General features: G+C 37.0%; 1 protein-coding gene across 1 annotated transcript in view; it reads right to left on the minus strand.

Moving 5' to 3' along the window:
• nfx1.S (nuclear transcription factor, X-box binding 1 S homeolog) overlaps positions 1 to 20,922 on the minus strand; it is an 84,447-nt gene that overhangs the window by 4,777 nt on the left and 58,748 nt on the right. Inside the window, exons 13-21 of the mRNA XM_018269395.2 lie at positions 19,574 to 19,682; positions 18,935 to 19,054; positions 17,108 to 17,187; positions 14,034 to 14,264; positions 13,440 to 13,513; positions 12,421 to 12,522; positions 7,525 to 7,566; positions 4,273 to 4,368; positions 3,775 to 3,841 (exon numbers count right to left, since the gene is read on the minus strand). Coding sequence (XP_018124884.1) covers positions 3,775 to 3,841; positions 4,273 to 4,368; positions 7,525 to 7,566; positions 12,421 to 12,522; positions 13,440 to 13,513; positions 14,034 to 14,264; positions 17,108 to 17,187; positions 18,935 to 19,054; positions 19,574 to 19,682 — 921 coding nt within the window. The remainder of the gene's footprint in view (positions 1 to 3,774; positions 3,842 to 4,272; positions 4,369 to 7,524; positions 7,567 to 12,420; positions 12,523 to 13,439; positions 13,514 to 14,033; positions 14,265 to 17,107; positions 17,188 to 18,934; positions 19,055 to 19,573; positions 19,683 to 20,922) is intronic.

Here is a 20,922-nt window from a genome sequence, read left to right on the forward strand (position 1 = left end):
TTCTACCCAGAATGCTTAGCTTTAGTAAACGCCTCCAATAAAAGTATCACAAGATTTCCCTATCTTGTCCCCTGCTGGTAAAGTTATTATGCACCTGAAGGGCACACACTAAAGTCCAGCAGGTGGCAGCACTACTGTACAGCAGCTAACACAGAGGTTTGGCTGATTTGAAAATAGCTTAGAAGGGTTGATAAGCAACAAGGAATGGCTGGGAGATTTCAGAGCTACAATTGGCTGGGAAGATATAGGTAGGAGGAGCCAGTGAAAACCAAGATGCCTGCCTCAGCTAGAACTGCAGTGGAGATAGGGGAGATCTTGCAGAAGGTATAGTGAGCTGATGATTTACATTATACAAACAATTCTAACTGTTTTAAAAATCGGATTTCTTGAACTTTCACATAGTGTATTTACTTAAGAAATGATTTTAGCTATGAATGGTGCCCTGTAAGTTCATTAAAAGAACAGTAACACGAAAAAAATAAAGTATCATAAACTAATGAAAATATAATGTACTTTTGTGTTGCACTGGTAAAACTGGAGTGTTTGCTTCAGAAACTGTACTATAGTTTATATACACAAGCTGTCATTCAAACCTGAAAATGGTGAGAGGGCACAGCAGATAACAGATAAGCTCTGTAGTATACAATGGGATTCTTCAGAACTATAGTAGAGTTTCTAAAGCAAACACACCCATTTTACCAATACAAAGCACCTGTGTATTATATAGGTTTTTTGCTGCTAGGTCTGCTTTTTTAAATAATTATTTGACGTTCCTAAACTACTGTCCATTCTCTCAACCTGTCAGAGTTTCTAATGCTTATGGACTACTGCTGCACAAATATGGCTGCAGTGCCCCCTCATAGAGGAACATGGGAGGGATCTGATAGGTAATGTAAAAGCATTGGCCAATACTTTTGCAGCAAAATTATCAATAGCATACAAAGACAAGGTTTAATTTCTGGTATCAATATTGCTTTAAATTAGCCCTTCACACAGGCAATAAATATTTTTACAAGGGCACAGTCACCATACAACTGGCTTTAACCAGTAAATATGTAAAGAATGGTCATATTTAATGGACATAAAACTCCAGCTTTAAGGGATCATTATTCAGGTTATGAAGTTAAAGGCTAGCTGTAAAAATCAATGCTGTGACATTTCAAATCAGTAAAAAACTAAAGTTAAACAAATGCATAGATTATGAAAAGGGTATAAAACAATACACAAAATATTTGAATCTCCCAGTGGGAACTACCAAAAACAAAGCCACTGTAACATTAGACTGGCTCAAGAACAAGAATGTGTCCTACAAAGCTCAGATCAAAATTCAACGGAGGATCTGTGGCATTTGAAAAGTGGGGTCAAATGCAACATGACTAATCTCAACACCTGCAGCAAATTCACCTGGAAGAATGGCCAAAAAATGAGTGTGCAGAGCTGGTTACTATGTGTATATATAGTAGATAATTTACCCCTACATTAATCTTTATTAATTACAGTAGGGGGTACATTATCCTCTATATACATTAACATTTTATATATATATATATATATATATATATATATATATATATATATATATATATATATATATATTTATATATATCTTTTTTTTTTCTGAAAAAAGGAGCTGATTTAGCACATTTTCCTTTTCTGTATCTTTAACCACCATACTGGTACCATTATTTAAGGGGCAACACTCTCAAAATGCATCTTTTTTATTATTAATATACTTAAAACACTTTTTGGGGTTTGTCTTAGCCTCTGCCGCAATGTGCTTCTCATTTCCAATCTTTGCCTACCGAATTGCTGTTTTACAACATTTAGAGGCACATTTATCAAAGGTCGAGGTGAAAATTCGAATTAAAAAATTAGAATTTCAAGCTAATTTTGGTGTACTTCGACTAGGGAATTGTTTCAAATTCGATTCAAATTTGAAATAAATTAGAAAATTTTGAAATGTATCACGTACTTTCTCTTTAAAAAATCGTCTTCAACCATTTGCCATCTAAAACCTGCTGAATTGCTGTTTTAGCCTATGGGGGATCTCCTCAAACCTATTTGGAGTCAATTGGCGGAATTTGAAAGATCGAAGTATTTTGGGGAGAAAACTTTGAATCATACGATTCGAATTAGATTGAAAAGGGGACCTATTCGCCCAAAAAAAAAAAACCTGTTTGATTTAATTTCAGTTGGTCTTTTTGAATTCGAATTCAAAAAATCTGCCCCTTAGTATAGTGTTTATATACGTTAAATGCAGCTTCTGTCCCCACAGATGAAGTTTTTAAATGCCTCTTTATTGCTAGTAACTTCTTTACCTCTATATTAAGCCACAAAAGGCGTTTCTTTGTGCTTCTACACTTAGGGGCCCATTTACTTAGTTCAAGTGAAGGAATAGAATAAAAAAAAAAAAAAACTTTGAATTTCAAACGATTTTTTTGGCTACCTCGACCTTCGACTATGACTTTGAATCGAACGATTCAAACTAAAAATCGTTCGACTATTCGACCATTCAACAGTAGAAGTACTGTCTCTTGATATTCGACCCTATGTAGATCTGCCCCTTAGTTCTGATGGGATATAAATTGAGAACAGTAATGATTTTATATAGTTTAAAATGCCAACCATTTCTGTTCTGTGTTTTTATCAGAAAACAATGCCCCAATCTATGCTCTGCAGGGCAGCCCCTACACGGCTAAAATTTGCTTTTCTGAAATGCAGGGTTTTTGTTGTCCCACATAAAATGGGATCACATTATGGTCACTATTACTCAGGGGTTCAATTACTTGCACATTCACTATACATTCTGGTTTAATAGAGATCACAAGATCCAAAATAGCATTTTTTCTGGTTGGCTCCTCAACAACGTGCCATGAAATTGTCATGCAACAAGTTTATAAACTTGTTCCCATTAACTGACCTGGCAGTACTGTTGCTTCAATCAATATATGAGTAATGAAACTCCCCCATTATCAATACTTTCCCCAAAGTAGCAGCCATTTCTATGTGCATCAGGAGCTTAGCCTCTTATAATTAATTTGCTTGACTCTCTACAATCAGTAAAAAGCTCCACCCATGAGGCTTCTGTCCCCTCATTTTATAACATTACCTTCTCCTTTATTAGCTTTTAAACCCTGCCTAACAAACAGACATACCCCTCCTCCTTTTCTATTGCCTCTGTCCCTACGGAAAAAAAAGTATAGCCGCTGATATTAACTGCCTAGTCATGAGACTCAGCCATGTACTCAGCCACATCAAGAGCTCAACAGTTACTGCAATGCTTAGTTGCAGTTATTGGTGCACAAGGGGGTCACACAAAATACTGAGGGAAAGTAAATACTGACTGACTCACTTACTTTTGCCACACAAAGATATGTTATTAGACCATTCTTTTCAATAAATAGATGACCAAATATAATAATTTTTATAATAATTTTTGTTTCATTTGTTCAACTAGGTTTTCTTCATATATTTTTAGGACTTGTTTGAAGATAAGATGATGTTTTAGTTCACATTCATATAAAAATATAGGACATTTTAAAGCGTTCACAAACTTTCTGCACCACTGTAAGTAAATATATAAACTTTTTACATTAAAATTTTTACGTAAGCCATAAAATTGTCAATAAAGACATGTTCTTCTAAACCTGCACTAATAACACTCTGTAAACCTTAAGCCACATCGCTCTCTTGACTATTAACTTTGAATGAGGCTGACCATTTATGAACACATAGAAGTGACTTTCAAATGAAAAATTGAAAACATAATTTAACCTTGTTGACAGCATCCACAAGAGCTTTAATTTCTCTTTCGATTTCAGAGACAAACTTTAGGTCTTTCCTGCAAAAGTAGAAAATTATATAAAGCAATGTTTTTTTTTTGGTTAACAATATGGAATAATATGTGTCACAAGGTGAATAAACATTGTTTTAAGTGCTAAAAAAAAACAAATTGCAATTTATTCTGTGTATACAGAGCAGTGCTATGTATACAAGTAACAGTATGAAAATTGACATTAGAACTGCATACATGTATCAGTGATTTCCAAGTGTAAAACAATATAACCAAATTTACTGTTCCTGACAAAATATTTCATAATGAATGTAATCCCCAGGATTAGAATAACATTATTTAAACTGCACATGACCATCACAAGACAACAGCTTGGTGCATTGCATCAGCATCATTATATCAGTCATAAGAGTGTTAGTCATCACATACCACCAAACACCTTTCACTTAACCATAAGATTACAAGGTACTGATGCTTACCTAGCATCCTCTTTCAAGCTATCAGTGTATTTTGACCCAGATCGTGTATTAAAAGGATCTGAATTCTCTGAAATATTCAAAGCCTCTGCCAAACGTCTAAGAAAGAAAAAAGATGAATAATGATAATAATGCAAACTAAAATTCAATAAAAAAAAAATACAAATTCAATTCAATATTGTAAAAATAAGTACGAATTATGAATATTTTTACAGTAGTACAGCTACTGTATAGTGTGAATAGGCTGGACACCTGTGATGCACATAAATGGGCATTTTTTCACTTTAGAATCCATTGCAAGAAATATGTTCTCTGTATGTTTCATTATCATTTTGGCCCACTTTACTTAAAAATCTGTTTTTTCATATGTTCGATGTTTTTGTTGTTGTTTACACCTGTTTTACAGGAAAACCCTGACTTTTAAGTACCCACAATTAACATGTTGCTGGACTTTTCTTTTTTTGATTCCCTGAAAAATTCCCAGTACTGGTTGCTTGTGCACAAGGATTAAATAAAGAACTCTGTAATATGTGTAACTTTTTACATGCCTCGTGCTACATACATGAAAGGCTCTAACCCTCCCTTACAGGGAATCCAAATCCAAAAAATGTAATGATGTAAACTTAATGAGGGCGTAACTCTGAGCACTTTTGCAATCGCCATTTATTTTCAATGGTTTCTGAAATGTTAGCATTTTTAATCTGCTAATACCTGGTTTTGCCTCAACTGGGAGTCAGCAACTATAGAATTAACAGAATCCAGGAAGCGCATAGATAGTAAAATGTTGTTGACACTGAGCCTTCAAAGAACATTGTTGAGACAACAATGTCTAGCAGTATAAAGCTGTTAGATACAGTAAATAGCTAATAAACCACTGAAAAGAGAAAATATATGCAAATTGTAAAAGTACCAAGAACAACAAAATTCACATTTCTGGGTTTAGATCCCCTTTAGGGAATTATAGGCAGAGACATGAAAATGACAATGTTTTTGTGGCCAACTATGCTTCCAAAACAGCTGGTTTTATATAACAGATATAAGCCTAAAAATGCAGGGCTATATATTTACATTTACGGAAAGCATGTTTCTATCTCCTTAGATCTCATGGAACATGGCTTCTGAGGGGGCAGAACTTGCCATACTCACAAAGCAGGGAAATCATCAAATTTAGGGGGAGAAGGGGTTAAAGGAGCCAAAGAGCCCTGATATGCCTCACACTGCACTGCATGTCTTTCACTGTGAATGGCTCTTTGATTTTGTTTAACCCACCTCATCCTAAACTTGAAGGTTCTTGAGCTTTGATTAAAACAAAAAAAAAGTAGTCTCTTGTATGGTATCCATCCGATCTTTGGTTGGACACTGAGTGTGTTGGCCCATGTATGACCACCATAAGATGCAGTGTAATTGGGTCCAACACCTCTTTTGGAGATTATCATTTTTATAAAATTATTATTATACTGATGCAATTATTCACATTGATAAGCAATGCCATTAAGTTTAGAAAGCAAGTGAAAATACTTGTATACTGAAACTACACACTACTACTAAACATGGTATATTTTTAAATGTTTAACTGCTAGAAATGTCATGAGATGGCACTATGCACCACATATCAACTGTATAGATAAAAACTGCCACCCAATGGTGTTTTTAAAAGTCCTACCATGCACATGATCAAAACCTGATACAATCAACAAATATGTTGACTTTTTTTGGCTTAAACCCCCTTGAAGGTTGTATCTTTGGTAAGGGCACCCTTATTAGACAAACTTCACTAGTGAAATTACCCGTAGCAACCAATCAGATGTTAGCTTGTGTTTTTGTGACTGCTAGAATATCATTGCTAATTGGTTGGTATGAGCAACATCACCAGTGATGTTTGTCTCCAATGTTATTAAACGCCCCTTGATGTCCATATGTAAACAAAAATAGGTTCTAAAATATTTCTTAGTTTGTGAGATGTGATCACCTTTGTTTCTAAAAGTTTCTAAGGGCTTCTTCAACATAAAATGAAGAGTTTCTGGTGTAAATCTAGCAGGTGCCCTTTAGTAAAGATTATAAAGCTTACAAATATATACAGGGCAGAACTAGTTATATGCCCTGGGTGCCCCACTTGCCTTATCCGTAATTGCGTGACCTACACAACGTATTATGTCAGCTATATAATACCATAATAATAATGTATTTGCAATATGTATACTAGACTAAAGTGTATGTATCTAATATGTATCTATTGACATGATTTTTATCTGCTCAATATATCTTGGAAAGGCTTGCTTTATTATTAGCAATAATGCTGCTTGAATTTTGATACATGTTAGATCTATTGATTCTTGTTACCAACTGGACTTCTCCCCCCACCTTATGTCGAACGCTACTAAAGAAGTGTGCACAACTCTGATTAATGCAAAGACAGACGAGATCAGACTGGATCTGTCCATTATATAACAGGACCTCCAGAAGTTGCGTGAACGCACAACCGTGGCAGAGCAAAGAATCAGTGATCTCGAGGATACCTGTGTGCCGCTTCCTCAGGCCCTCCAGAACTTGCACAAAGACGTCGCAATCTGCATACAAAAGTCGGACGACCTTGTGCTTCATGTGACCTAAGGGTCCTGCTAATACATACAGACTTTGATCTGCATCTTAACTTTTGGGTCACATTCTGAAATGGGAACACTAATAGTGCTAGTCCATGAGCCTGACAGAGCCATGACTGGTGTAGGGGGGAAGGACCTGCCTGAGCCATAATATGCAGTTATTCTGCAAAATATGATCTCTAAATCCACACCTCCCATGTCTGTTGGTTTACCCACATAGCTCCATCCCAGGTTATTTCATTTTGAATTCCTAAACTGGTGCAAAGTACAGGAGCTTCATGAATATAAATGTGATATAGCCGAAGGACTTATAATGGTGCCAGGGCAAATCTATCCAAGTATTGTATGTGTTTGTGTGTTCAAAATAATAAACATATGCCCTCATGTGTTGAGTACTAAAATTCTAAGCCAGCTATTATATACATTATTGACCTGCAGCAGTTGCCATTATGCCAAAATAAGAAAAGTTTCTTCTTTTTATACAGTTATACAGCACAACACAATAATACCTGGTAGTTATCCATTGAAATTTTTAACAGTTGCTAAATAAGAGAAACAAGTAGAGCAAAAGCAGTAGTGGTATGTGGTATTTTCAGCTCTGCAAAACAAAAGAAGCATTATACATAAGAAAGCGAAGAAATGACTCACTGCTCACCTGTTTCTTTCCAAGGCCATGCATTCCTCATCACACTGCAGCCTGTGTAATTAAACAAAACAAAATGCCTATGACAATGGTGCAGGTCAACGAAGAGGAACATTTTTAAGGCAATTATTTGCAGGGCCAAATTTACATAGGCCCACTGCTATTAATCGCCCATCCTCTTAATTCATGTAAATTTTTATCATAGGGCATGGAGCAATGGGTATTGGCGCACAGAAAATTAAAAAAAAAAATCTCCTGAGCATTCCTAGTGTTTTTAAACCAATGTGGGCGTGGTTGGGCAGCATGCCTTCCCCTAAAATACTGCCGCCTTTTGGCTCGGGCCTTGGTGGCCTTTCCACAAATCCGGCCTGATTATATGAGATATTGTCATTAGGTGTGTAATGCTTGTATTTAGTGAACATAAAATAATTTGCAATTGTCTCTAACAACTATAATCTTCAATTTTAAAGTAAAAATCCATTTGCAAATGTACTAACATGGCCAAGTATTACCCATGTGTATACCTCTAGCACCTATTCATATTACCTTGTGTATACATTTAGAATAGAGGTATCTGGGGTTCTGAGATCTGTTGCTATGGTAGTCAGAATTGCCCTGTCTTAACTACTGCTATGCTCAGAAATAATGAAAATAGAAAATAAAAACCCCACACACTCTTGCCACACCTGTGACCTTTCGTGGTTTCAGAGGCTTATGGAAATTAACCCACGATTGGGGTTAAGATACACAAAGCAAATAGGTATTGCCATACACTTATGTTTCTAGAAGGTGAAAATCAATTGGGTATATTGTCTCAATCCCATATAAAATACTAAAGGAACAGTTATGTAAACTAGGTAAACAGAGTATATGCAAAATGAAAAACGCTTCTAATATAGTTAGTTAGCCTAAAATATAATCTGAAATATAATATAAAGCTGAAGTGACTAATATAATAGCCAGGTGTCTAATACAATAGCTAGAACCCAACTGTGAAGTATCTGTGGGAAACTGTACAGAAATCCAGCTTATTTCTTTATGAACAGCTCTTCAAGGGTTAAAGATCCAGACAACGGGGGGCGTGGCCAGCAGCCATATGTGAGAGGACATGTTTCAGCTCGGCTCCGATCCTGGAGAGCAACAATCCTGCAAAACCACTGACCTAACCACAGAACACCAGCACCCTTACAGGGAGATCCCACCACAGAGGTCCTCATGGGTCAAAATAGGGCACAAAAGCGGGCCTCTGAGGCAGCTTCTCGTCTGGAGAGATATGCCCGGGAGGGTAAGGCAAGCCAAGATGGCGCCGGGTCCTCTAACCACCAGGACGACGACCCAGATCAGACACAGGAGCAAGAACTGCAGCCGACCCTCCTGGATGTTATTACGGAGATCAAGGCTACTAAAGAAGTCTGCACGACTCTGATTAACGCAAAGACAGACGAGATCAGACTGGATCTGTCCATTATAAAACAGGACCTCCAGAAGCTGCGTGAATGCACAACCGCAGCAGAGCAAAGAATCAGAGACCTCGAGGACACCTGTGCGCCGCTTCCTCAGGCCCTCCAGAACTTGCACAAAGACGTCGCTACCTGCATACAAAAGTCGGACGACCTGGAAAACCGTCTACGCAAAAATACTATCAGACTGATCGGTTTCCCGGAAAGAGCAGAGGGAAGCACCCCGGAGGAGTTTGTGACTGACTGGCTGGTAAATACCTTCGACAGAAACAAACTCTCGGCGGTAGAGCGGGCGCACAGGGACCCTACAACAACCCCCCTACCAGGGGCACCACCGAGGCTCAGAGTGACTGCTGATGGCTCCAACCATTTCTTCACCTCACCCAAGGATCTCAGCGACTGGCTGGACGCCCGGAACGCAGCACCATAGAGCGACCGACAAGCGATGACGATATCCCTAAACTATAAATACAGGATGTTACAGCTATATATAATTCATAGAGTGTACTACACTAAAACCAGGTTGCACAAAATGAATCCTGAAATATCTCCCCTCTGCAACCAACAGCAAGGTACTCTTCTCCATACCCTGTGGGACTGCCCTAGATTGGAACAGTACTGGGCAAAGACACTGGACACCCTCTCCCAACAGCTAGGGTTCCCGTTGCCTACAGACCCTAAGATGTGCCTTCTAGGGATAATGGCTGCCCAAGACATACCACTGGGTAAACAGGCCTACCTGCAGAGAGTGCTATTTCTGACCAGGAAGGGCATAACATACTAGTGGAATAGCCCTGACTCTCCGACATACAGGCAATGGCTTAAAGAGGTTGGAGACTTGTATAATATAGAGAAAGCTATTTACACAAAAAATGGTAATTACCAGAAATATGAGGAAATTTGGGTTAAATGGCTCAGGTCACAAGAGGCCATGAATGATTAAAACATAGCTGTTTACTTGCTTTATATATATGCGTATATCAATCTCTATGCCTATAGAATGTGGATAAACTGTTAATATGTAAAAGTAATGAATATGTACCTGTGAGTTACATGCTTGCACAACTTTTTTAATAAACTTTCTTGAGCAAAAAAAAAAAAAAAAAAAAGATCCAGACCACACAGACCTCAGTAAGGACTAGTGATGTGCAGGTCAAGCCGATACCGAGGGGGACCAATGAGTTTACCCACAGGTCGGGTGGGTTTGGGTCGACCGTTTGCACCCGCGACCTTCCGATTTTATAGGCACATCCTGCCCTGCGCCTTTTATTACATCAATGGTGGTGCGGGTCTATAAATGGAGGGCGGGAGTCGGGTGTGGGTGGACCTGGGTTCAGGGTCGAGCTTTTCTCGATCCGCACATCACTAGTGAGGACAAAAGGGGTCCTATAAGCAATATCTTTCCCCCACAGGCTCCAACTGGTCTGAGCACACCTACCTGAGAACAATAGTTACTTGTTGGGAGGTGGGGCAAGCTGGGGAATGAATAGATCAGTATGGAGACATGCTTGAAGAGACAAGGACTCCTGTACTCCAGAGAGACTCTGCCTGCAGGCACGCTTCTATTTCTTACTCCTCACAGGACAAATGGAACTTCCAAATGATATTGGGTTTTCAAGGAATGATTGCTATTGGCGGTGTATTATTGGCTTTTGGAATAAACTGTTAAAACGCCACGTTTCGTTTCTGTGCCCTTTTTTGGCACACTCTGGTCAGACCTAAATGGTCACACCAACTTCCTGCATCTGTCTAACTCTGAGAAGGCCATAGAGAATATCGTATAAAACCATTTTGCACAATATTCGGTGTGTGTATGGCAGGAGACGAACCGACCGATATAGGCAGAAGATATCGCTCAGCTCGTCGATCAGGACGACCGGAAAAGGTGACTGAGGTCACCTTTGAAGGCACCAAACATCGCCCATTGCTGGTGCTGAATTGTCAGATACAGGTAGAATGCTATTGTTCCTACCTGTATATTTAATGGTTCAGCTCTACACATGTGTATTGAAACAAACAATCTTTCCTGGAAAGATCTTTTCCAGGAAAGATTGTGATTGTAACATCTATGGCCATTAGTCGGCAACTTGAAGAGGGCCCACATGGGACATAGCTGTTAAGTAAGTTTGCTTTTGATCCTTAGCTTGCAAGCCATTATAGATTACATGTTTGGCTAACTATATTGAAAATGTTTTTATTTTGCACAGTTATAATTTTTACACTGAACAATTCTGTTGAAATAAAACCTTGCTATTTTGCACAGGACTAAGCTTGACAAAGGGTACAGTAGGACCTAAAGTATTGTCTTCATTTTTATGGTTTTTGAATCAATAAACTCCACTATTTTCCACCTTCTACAACGTCAGTGCTGGCAACACTTTTTTACGTTTACTACTGTTATGTATTCCTATTATAAGCAAAAGAGATTCCCATCTCACTACAAAATCACTAGGGCAGGTTCATGGTAACCTGTAAGCATTTATCATGACTTTTTTTTTTTATGAGAAAACAGCCTTTTGGTCTCCAGTATTAACGGTTAAACTTTGTTTTCTAAAAATTATAGCATAAAAAATAAAATAGCGCCAGACACAGCTATGGATTTTATATTAAAAAAACTGCCTGCACAATGTCTAATGACAGTAATATCTGAGAGTCTGGCTCATTCTCCTGAATTTGGCTATGTTGACATTAGCATGTTGCCCGATAACATTTTTGCCCTATTTTTCATTGCCAGTCACTGGCCAGCACGTTGATCAGTCATATGGTCAATAACTGTTAGGCTCAATATAGTACAAACACCACATAATTTGAGTAACTTCTGTTAACCTTCAAAGAGACATTGAAAAGGATATTAATCCTAGCATTAGAAGAGAAGAATGTTTCCTATTATAATCAAATCATATGCTTGTTTCGTGTTCATTAAATGCATTTCATTTGCACTCAGATCTACCTAATAACTTTTTAGAAATTTAACCTCATATAGTATTTGGTACTGAGGTTGCCCAGATGTAAATTATGTTATATGATAAGTAACACCTAAAAATGAAAGTTTTTTAAAGGAATGACAATAGAATATACTCTTACCCTCCACTGTTGTAGAAACACAACTATAGTTTATATAAGCAAGCTATTTATATAAACAAGCAGCCATTCAAGCATAGGATATTCAGTATATAGTAAATTCTGAAAAATCCCATTGTATACTACAGATCTTATCGGTTATCTGTTATTATGTATAGCCTGTACCTTTTCTCCTTTTTCAGCTTTCAATGGCTGTCCTCATGGCTACACAAATGCTTGCTCATAAATACTAACTTGAGCTTTTGAAGAAACCATATCAGTTGTTCCAGTGCAGGACAACAGTACATTATATTTTCATTACTTTAAAAGGCTTTTAGTTCTTGGTGTTACTGTTCCTTTACTGGCTGACTTTATTTCTCATGTTTACCTTGTTTGCTTTATTTCTTTTTTTGTGACAAATCTTCCAATATCCACAGAATCCCCAAGCTGCATTTCCGTAAGTTTTGTAGCCATGGTTATAGCCGTTATCCTGTAATGCACAACAAGGATAAAATATGCTTCATTTGCCACCCAACAGTATAAGTGAAATTAATGTAGCCTATTCAGTTCTACAGAACACAAAAACTAGGATTTTTTATGAAGAACCTGCAAACAACCGGCTAAGTGACTGGATCAATAATTACTCGTGCATTAGATGAAATTAGAGCTAAAGCACACTCTCAATAATGAAAACAAAATGACTGCTCTTTCAAGAGAGACTTTTGGAAAAATTAGAGCATGGAAAAAGCATTAAAGTGATAGGAATATAAAGATGTATTTGCTTACATCCCTTTCTATATTAGCCACTCCACCGTATTATAATAATAAGGTTAAAAAAAGGCGCAAAGCAAGCTAAAACAGAATGATGTTTTATTTGCACAGTTATTCTTTCTCTATTTGTCTATCTCTAAATAATTCTAAATGCACCACTCACAAAACATTTTGTTGAGAAAATATTCAGTGCAAAGTTAGTAATACCTGGTATATCATCTAATTTAGCGAATGAGAATTTGCAGTTATTTTACTAAAAATCACACCATATGTTAATCAGAACTCGGAGAATTAGGTCACATTTCTATAAGCCACATAACTACAAGCGGAGTCTGCAAAAATATATGGTAAATCATACAGTATAACAGCACTGTGCTACATACTTCATTGCTTTCAAGGGAAGTTAACATTACAATCCCATTTAGAAAAAGTCAGATCAGTAATGTGATTGCACTTAATAATGGCAGACCAGTGTAAGAGAATGTTAAATCAATGACAGCTTTCACAATGTTATATTAAGGGGAAGAAATGAGTCTTGTATGAATACTGTAATATAAAGTTATACACTTTTTCCTCCAACTTTTTATTGTACATGGAATATTTGCAAAACAAATAGAAAACAAGCCATTGACATACCTTTGATAAGCAGAAGACGCCACAGAGCATACTACACTCTCTTTTCTTCGTCCACATTCACACTGTAATTCAACCTGTTGTGCAACAGAAATATTCAGTAAGCTTAGAATGTTCAAAACACCTACTACATTCAACTAAACATGCATTTGAGGCCAACAGTTTCAATTAGTTCTTACAAGCCAGACACACTAAGTGGCAACCTGCTTTATACCAATTAAATAAGCATTTTATCAGCTCAACATTTTGCTGCATTATGTGTATATTATGTGGAGTTTGCATAGTTGCTTATGTGTAGGTGCCTTATGTAACATACAGTTCTGATGTCACAGGATTTATATTTCGTCCTGACTTCTTGGTACTACAGTATGAAGAATGTACCAATATGTATTCCTTTGGAAAGTGAGGTCAGATTTAAACCTGAACTTCTTAAAACTCAATCCACCTTAATTTTTCCCTGAAACTCTATGTGAGCAGTAAATCTCTACCTATTTTATGATGCAATGTTATATTTAATAGTATATGCCATTAACAGATTCATTCTATTAAAATATGATAGTTTCATTATACTGACTGGGTATTGTCTAATTTACATACCTTTGCATTGCAAACAGAAGGTGGGCAGGGCTGAGCAGGGTGGCATGGGGCCATACATGGATGACCACAGTCTAGTCTCTGCAAAGCACACGGTTGTTTACAGTCTTCGTTTATCAAGCATTCCCCCTTGTGGCAGATGCGTTTACATTTGTGCATGCCACATTTTAAGAGTTGGTTGCAGCGCAGACCACATGAGATGTCAGTAAGGTGACATGGAATATTATTTCTAATCTGTATAAAATGCAAAAATTCTGGTACTTTAGGATCAGAAACTAGGAAAACCATACACAGCCAAAAGCTGTACAGATGCAGAGAGCCAAAAACCACACATTACTTAAAGATGGGTTAAAACCATAGAGAGTTATATGCTTTGCTAAGGTTACTCTCCGCAAACAATTTCGTTTTAGAGAATTTTTTAAAAATATGTACAGGTATTGGACCTATTATCCAAAATGCTCGGGACCTGGGGTTTTCCAGATAATGCATCTTTCCACAATGTGGATCTTCATACCTTAAGTCTACTAGAAAATCATGTAGACATTAAATAAACCAAATAGGCTGGTTTTGCCTCCAATAAGGATTAAGTATATCTTAGTATGGATCGAGTACAAGCTACTCTTTTATTATTACAGAGAAAAAGGAAATCATTTTGGATGTGGATTATTTGGATAAAATTGAGTATATGGGAGACAGCCTTTCCATAATTTGGGTTTCCGGATAATGGATCCCATACCGGTACTAAAAATAGATGCAGAATTATGGACTCTACGCTCAATATATAAACACAGTTCTTAAAAAATCTGGAAAAAAAATGTAAATAACTTCTAAAGAGTCCATTATGTATATTTGAGCAGCTCTGAAGTTTGTAATTTAACAATGATATGGTTGCTAGGGTCCCACTTACATAAACAACTAAACAGGTTTTAACAACAGACTGGAAAATGAAAAGGAGATGGTCTGAAGTTTAAGATAAGTGATTTAAAGGTGAATACAAATTATTTTTAATACTTATTAATTCTACCGTTTAAAATGTTAATTTCAAATATACATTTTTTTCAAACGTTTGATAATGGTGTTTAGGCAGCCAGCTCAGATCATTATGCATGTGCTTTCAGAAACTGCCAACACAGCACAATGTAATATGTTTCTGGCAGCCTGTGTCTCACTTATTCTAACCTTATCTCCCAGTTAATGATGGGATGGCCAGACCCCAACTCACGGGTAAGGCGGTTTCAGGACGACTTCTGTTTGTGGGTCGCAGGTGGTTAAGGGTTGAGCATGCTACTTTACTATGTTGGTTTCTGCTAGCCACTACTTATAGGCATGCGTCTCCCCTGCCCCCTTTGGAGTATCCAACATGTTTTTTGCTGGGAGCTGAACCAGTGTCTACCCAGGAGGGTTTCATAGAACTCTGGAACAGCAGCGGGAGTGAGACACTGGGGAAGAGAGAACATTGTGGTGCGGGACCCAGCAAAGATGAGAGATCTGGCAAGTGTATATGGAAGGCATCCACTACTACAGTTTGTAGCAAGTGTTTGTGATATACTGCACAATAAACTGTTTATGATCTCTTCAATTTTGAATGGAGATCACATACAGGGTCTGTGGCAGCATTCACTAGACAGGGGGGATCCTGGTTTTGTTTATCCAACATCTGAGACTTGGTAGTTATACGAGTGCCCATACTTTACTAATCAGGGGTCTACTTTTTAGTGATGCTGTCCCATTATGATCTACAGCTATAAAATAAAATGTAATATGGTTGAGTGAATTTACTGGTCTGACACATGCTTCAGAACATTGTAAATATTATATACCAAGGGTTTTCAAACTTTTAGGGGCAGATTTACTAAGCTTGAGTGAATAATTCGAATGAAAAAATATACGAATTTTGAAGTATTTTTTTGGGTACTTCGACCATCGAATTGGTCAAATTCGATCGAATCGAATGATTCGAAGTAAAAATCGTTCGACCATTCAATAATCAAAGTACTGTCTCAAAACTTTGACTTTATACTTCGCCACTTTAAACCTACCGAAGTCCAATGTTAGCCTATGGGGACCTTCCCCAGCACTTTTCGAAGTTTTTTTGGGTCAAATAAAAATCCTTCAATCGATCGATTAAAATCGTTTGATCGAAGCTTTTGCGCTGAAATCCTTCGAATTCTATAAGCGAAGGATTTTACTTCAAGGGTTTTTTAACCGTCGAAATTCGACCCTTGATAAATCTGCCCCCTAGCGTAACCTCTCTTTGGATGTCTGCCCTACACCAACCCACAATTCCCATTAACCTTAGCTATTCTTTTTTTTTTATATTCCAATTACTTGTTTGGGGGTAATGACAAACAGCTAAGCCATGCTGGACTTTATTACCCAGCATTTCAGAATTTAAACTTTTGCAATTTGTCTAATTCTGGTGTGGCTCAGGAGTTTTGAATATTTTGAGGGAGTGCTATTGACATCTTTGGAAACATTGTTCTATAAATGTAAACATAATCTGAATTACATGGAAAACTCTGCCAGTGATTTTGTTAGCTCTATTCTACTGAGATCATTAGGGAAGTAAGCATTAAATGGCCATCATATACATTTTTTTTTTTCTAAGCAGAATTGTATAGGGAAATACTTATGAAAGTCTCCGGTTTATTGCATGACTTGAACTGTTTGTATAGCCACATCCCAGTAACATTAATCCACACCCCTGTACTGCTAAATCACAACCATTTCTGACTTCTTTGGTTTAATATGAAGCTTGTTGCCAGCCTGCCAGTGAGACAAGAGAGCTAAGACAAGGCTAAATTGCAACATTTTCATGGAAACTTAGAGCAAAAAATGCAAATGGCATATAAACATGCTATCAGCTTCTAATATTTACAGAATGTAGAAAACAGAAAATTCTCTAGACATGCCATTAGAATATGAAACAAACAATACAATCTATGCATCCCTATACAAACATCCTTTTATTAATTAGCATAAACTAAAATGGCTGGTGGAATCAGTGGAATGTAAAGATGTGCATCTCTTAATTGTATAGAATGCAAATAGAAATAGTGTGCAAAACCAGTTCTTACCTCATGTTTTCCCATGCACCATTTCTGTGTAAGATATGTGCATGGGGGACATTTCTTCTCACTATGACATGAATGGAAAACTGTTAAAAACAAGAAGAGACTGTATTTTTATATTGGATTGATAAGTTTTGTATACAGAAATATCACTTGAATAGCCTTCTAAGGGCTAACTGCCACTTCCAGCGGACTTCAATGACAAACAAATCACACAAATTCTGCAATTTTGACAATATAACCACCTAAACTAGTGGAACATTTTCTTTGATTTTAAATATCACAGGGGGAGAGCGAGGGACTAGAAGTAATTGTAATCTTGCAAACCTGATTTGAAAGTGCCCAGGAAAATTGGAGTTAAAAATTATGTGTAATGATAATAATTATCCAAATATTTCAAAATGATTTCCTTTTTCTCTGTAGTAATAAAACTGTACCTTGATCCAAACTAAGATATAATTAATCCTTATTGAAAGCAAAACCATTTTTTGGGGTTATTTAATGTTTACATGATTTTCTAATAGACTTAAGGTATGAAGATCCAAATTATGTAAAGATCTGTTATCCAGAAAACCCCAGGTCCTGAGCATTCTGGATAAAAGGTCCAATACCTGTATTAAGATAAATATTAAAATAATGAATCACACATTAAAGAGGCATTATACTATCCACTTCAGAAATTAATATGCTTTGCCTTTTTTTTTTTTTTTAAACAAAGTGTAACTGTTACTATCGAAGATGTACAAAAAGCATGCACAAGAAGCATACATTCTTCACAATCAGCTGTAGGGAGATGTTATTTCATTAGGATATTGATATCAAAGTATAATTGTTTAACAAAGCAACCAGTATATATGATATTCTACACAGGGATAAAATCAAATACTCTGATAGAATAGTATTACTGTACAAATTAGCAAATGTTATAGTTAAAAGGCTTTGGTAATAAACGTTTGAGATGTGTTGAACAAATAGAAACAGACAGGACTCAAGAAAAATCCTGTCCTTCTGATACCTGTTATGTCTGGTCTGAAAGGGTTGAGATGGCAGCTTTTATTGGACTGTGTGTAGCAAGCTTAATACCGTTTTTCAAATTGCCAGAGGGCTGTATGTATTGCAACAAAAGCAACAGTTCTGGCATATGTTGAAACAAGTACCACTAGGCTTATTTGAAGTGTGAATAATGTCTATACTAATGTGTAAATAATTAAGTCCATAAAAAAGCTTTATTCCATCATGGCTGACCCCTGGACAACACCATCGACATTTTAGGCTGCTGCAGGCCTTTTTTCAAGGCTTTTTTAATACAGATCTCTGACTTGTATGGTGCTGTTCATCAAATATTTATGCTAAATCCGGATGAGAAACCAGAGCTGATCTGGAGTTGTGTGTGTTTGGTCATTTTCAACAGACCATCCTATAATCGTGTTGGATTGCAGATAATCTGTCCTGCTTTAAAAATGTCATTTGGTCATGCACCATGTCAGGGAATTGGCGGATTGGTATATGATGAAGATCGGCTCCTCTTTGCTTCCTACAGTTTTGATAATTTGGACTACTGGGCCAAATAAATGGAACAATGAAAGACAGCTATGCATTTGTATGGTGATTGTAAGGTTAAAGAAAATTCAAACCTTCACTTCTAAAATGTCACCTAATGTCATCTAAAACACACCACAAGCTAACTGGGTTGTGGAGATAAGATTCTCCACAAACTTTACTAAAAGTTCTCTTCAACATCTAAGAACTAAGCCCCTAAAAACATTAAACTGTAATAGCTAATATGAATTAGTATTAGCACCGTTATAAAATAAAAAAAATGTTTATACCAACCTGGGTGATCACACTCATGCTGTCGAGTGCAGGGTTTTTTGCACTCAGGAGGTCGTGTTCCACAATGGACAGGAGGAAAGATAACAGCTTCCCCACAGTAACACGTGAGCTCATCAAAACCTACCACAAAGTAATAGACACAATAAAATCTGTTGCTTTAAAACAAGGGAAATTCATTCAAAAAAGGGCAATACAGAAATGTTTGCAGGAACCAAGGAATATAAATACAGAATACGTTTTTGTGATATGGAATGACAAAAGATTCGTCAGGAGCTGTGGTACATACATATAAACTGTAGAGACATGAAAAAAAGTCATACTAAATAAAGAATTCGATTGTGGAGCCATCTTGATAGCCATGCCTCAGACAGTTGCCGAAATTCTTATGCTGATACACCATACAAAAATACCATATAGACAGATATATAATATTTCATTATGTGTATATCTTTAAATTTAATTGAATTCTGTCAGATACCAGGAAACTTGAATAATTTCTATGCAGCGTCTACGTAAGGAAGAGGCTTACGTAGTAAAGAATTTTACAGTCCCATTGCAGAAATGTAAGATATTGATACACTGCAACAGTGTAAGTATGCAATAACATGATTAAGTAAAAAAGAATATATAACTTCTCACTCGTTTGCCAACAATTTTGACAGTTCCCACGATGACATGGTTCATCACATCTGTGAAGGCCACAATTTAATTTATGTCCGCAAACTAAGGAGCACTTGTGTTCGTTGTCCTGTAAGAGGAAAATATATTACATTGCCTGTTTTATGCCCATCTATTATTACCAACTTGCTGTGAAAATAGATTGCATTTTTTCTCCCTTAAATAAAAAAGGCAATAAATAAAGCGATACTGACACGTTCCTATAAAAATCATAGGAACGGGTCAGTATCAAGTAAATGCTGTATTCCGCAAAAAAAACCCTGCAAAGCTGCCCTAGCCCCGCAAACCTGTGTGCTGCCGACCCGTTGACACTAACAGATCTTCCGGGTTGCTTCAGTGACACAGGGCTGGGGGCGGAGCGATCCTTCCATAGGCCGTCCCCAGCCCAGCGTCACTGAAATGGCTCAGTAGGTCTTTTAGCAGTGTCGGAGGGTTGGGTGAATGAAGGTTTGTGGGGGCGGCTTTGCAGGGAACGATTACGGGTGCAGCATTTACTTGATACTGACAGTTCCTATGATTTTTATAGGAACGTCTCAGTATCTATTGCTTTAAAATTAAACCTGTCTTTTTAGTATTATACATTACATATACACAACTAACTGCAAATGACTTATGAATTAACATAGAAAAGAGTGTACATGAAATTTACATAACCATGCCTTAGATATATGCAGATAATAAACATATTTGCACATACCTAACTGATTTATGCTTGAATGATGAGTAGTGAATCACAGTAAAACAAGAGGGTTTGTAAGATTATACAGCACATCAAAAACAAAACGAAAATATAAAAATAAACTGGCAAGGATTCCAAATAATTAAATAAGCCAGTATGAAAAACACCATAAATAATAATGTCTGTATTAGTAAGTAAGTTGAATCTGCCAGTCTTAAATCCTTTAAGATGTGCTGAATTGCATCTCTTTATGTTTTGCCTAATACTGTACTCTTCAAGAAAGATCTGACTGCAAAGTGTTATCTGCAAAGGAACTGAGCTGGATTTGTCAAAGCAGCCAAGTTTGACACCCTTTAGGGCTATGACACATGGTGCTACTTGTAGACAGCTACGCGGCTACAAAATGCTAGAAAATACACTGACATAGACAATACTGAAAACTGTCTCTGCTTAAACACACATAGGGGGTTATTTATTAAAGTCTGAATGCCAAAAACTCAAATGAGAGTTTTGTTACTATAAAATCCAAATCCCCTAAACTCCGGTAATTGTCAGCAGTACAGAGCAAACGCAGCGAATCAGAAGAAGGTGGGGAGCTACTGGGGGCATTTTCTAAGGAACAGATCTTCAC

Source organism: Xenopus laevis, chromosome 6S, assembly GCF_017654675.1.
Source record: "Xenopus laevis strain J_2021 chromosome 6S, Xenopus_laevis_v10.1, whole genome shotgun sequence".
In the NCBI taxonomy this organism is placed as follows: domain Eukaryota; kingdom Metazoa; phylum Chordata; class Amphibia; order Anura; family Pipidae; genus Xenopus; species Xenopus laevis.